Here is a 613-nt window from a genome sequence, read left to right on the forward strand (position 1 = left end):
TGGGAAAAGCTGATTGGTTCATTGCCTCCCCACTATTTTTAGCCTATCTAGTTACGTCTCCTTATTCTTACTTCATGCCCTTCCACCATGGTTGAAAGGCATTAACTACGGATTCGTGTGGGATTCAGTTCATTCGGTGTGTGAGCCACGGACTGAGGAAGACGTTTTTCTGGCCGAGAGATTCTAGAATCTTCGCGAAGGTATACATTAAGTACGAGGTGAGTGTCGTCGAAAGCTCTTTCTCTCTCTCTCTCTCTTTCTATCCCCCAATTTTAATTTTGCCGAATTGCGAATTCGTTAATTTACTTCCTGCTCGATTCCAACGCGTGACGCGCTCAGTGAGAACGCACACTTAGGCGATGCCAATGGTGGGAAACGAACGTCTTGAAATTTGAAACTAGGCCTATGGCACGCGAAGAAGAAAAACGTACCAACGATTATGTAGCGCGATTCAAATTCGAAAACGAGAACATCTAAAAAGAACCGTAATACACGGAGCCTAAGGAATGCAGAGGGGAAGGAAAAGAAAACAACTAGAGACAATGACGAATGACTCGTCACGCGTGTATCACATGTGTTTTACATTCGTATCCGAATTTCGTCACACTTTTTT

The 613-nt window shown here is 43.9% G+C and overlaps 1 protein-coding gene across 1 annotated transcript in view; it reads left to right on the forward strand.

Annotated features, from left to right (window-relative positions):
- Window positions 1-187, forward strand: part of LOC105457285 (F-box only protein 42-like) — a 12,946-nt gene extending 12,759 nt beyond the window's left edge. The window contains exon 3 of the mRNA XM_011701879.1: window positions 43-187. Coding sequence (XP_011700181.1) covers window positions 43-187 — 145 coding nt within the window. The remainder of the gene's footprint in view (window positions 1-42) is intronic.
- Window positions 188-613: the final 426 nt, after the last annotated feature.

The sequence above is a fragment of the Wasmannia auropunctata genome, unplaced genomic scaffold (genome assembly GCF_000956235.1).
Source record: "Wasmannia auropunctata unplaced genomic scaffold, wasmannia.A_1.0 LD335298.1, whole genome shotgun sequence".
Classification (NCBI taxonomy): domain Eukaryota; kingdom Metazoa; phylum Arthropoda; class Insecta; order Hymenoptera; family Formicidae; genus Wasmannia; species Wasmannia auropunctata.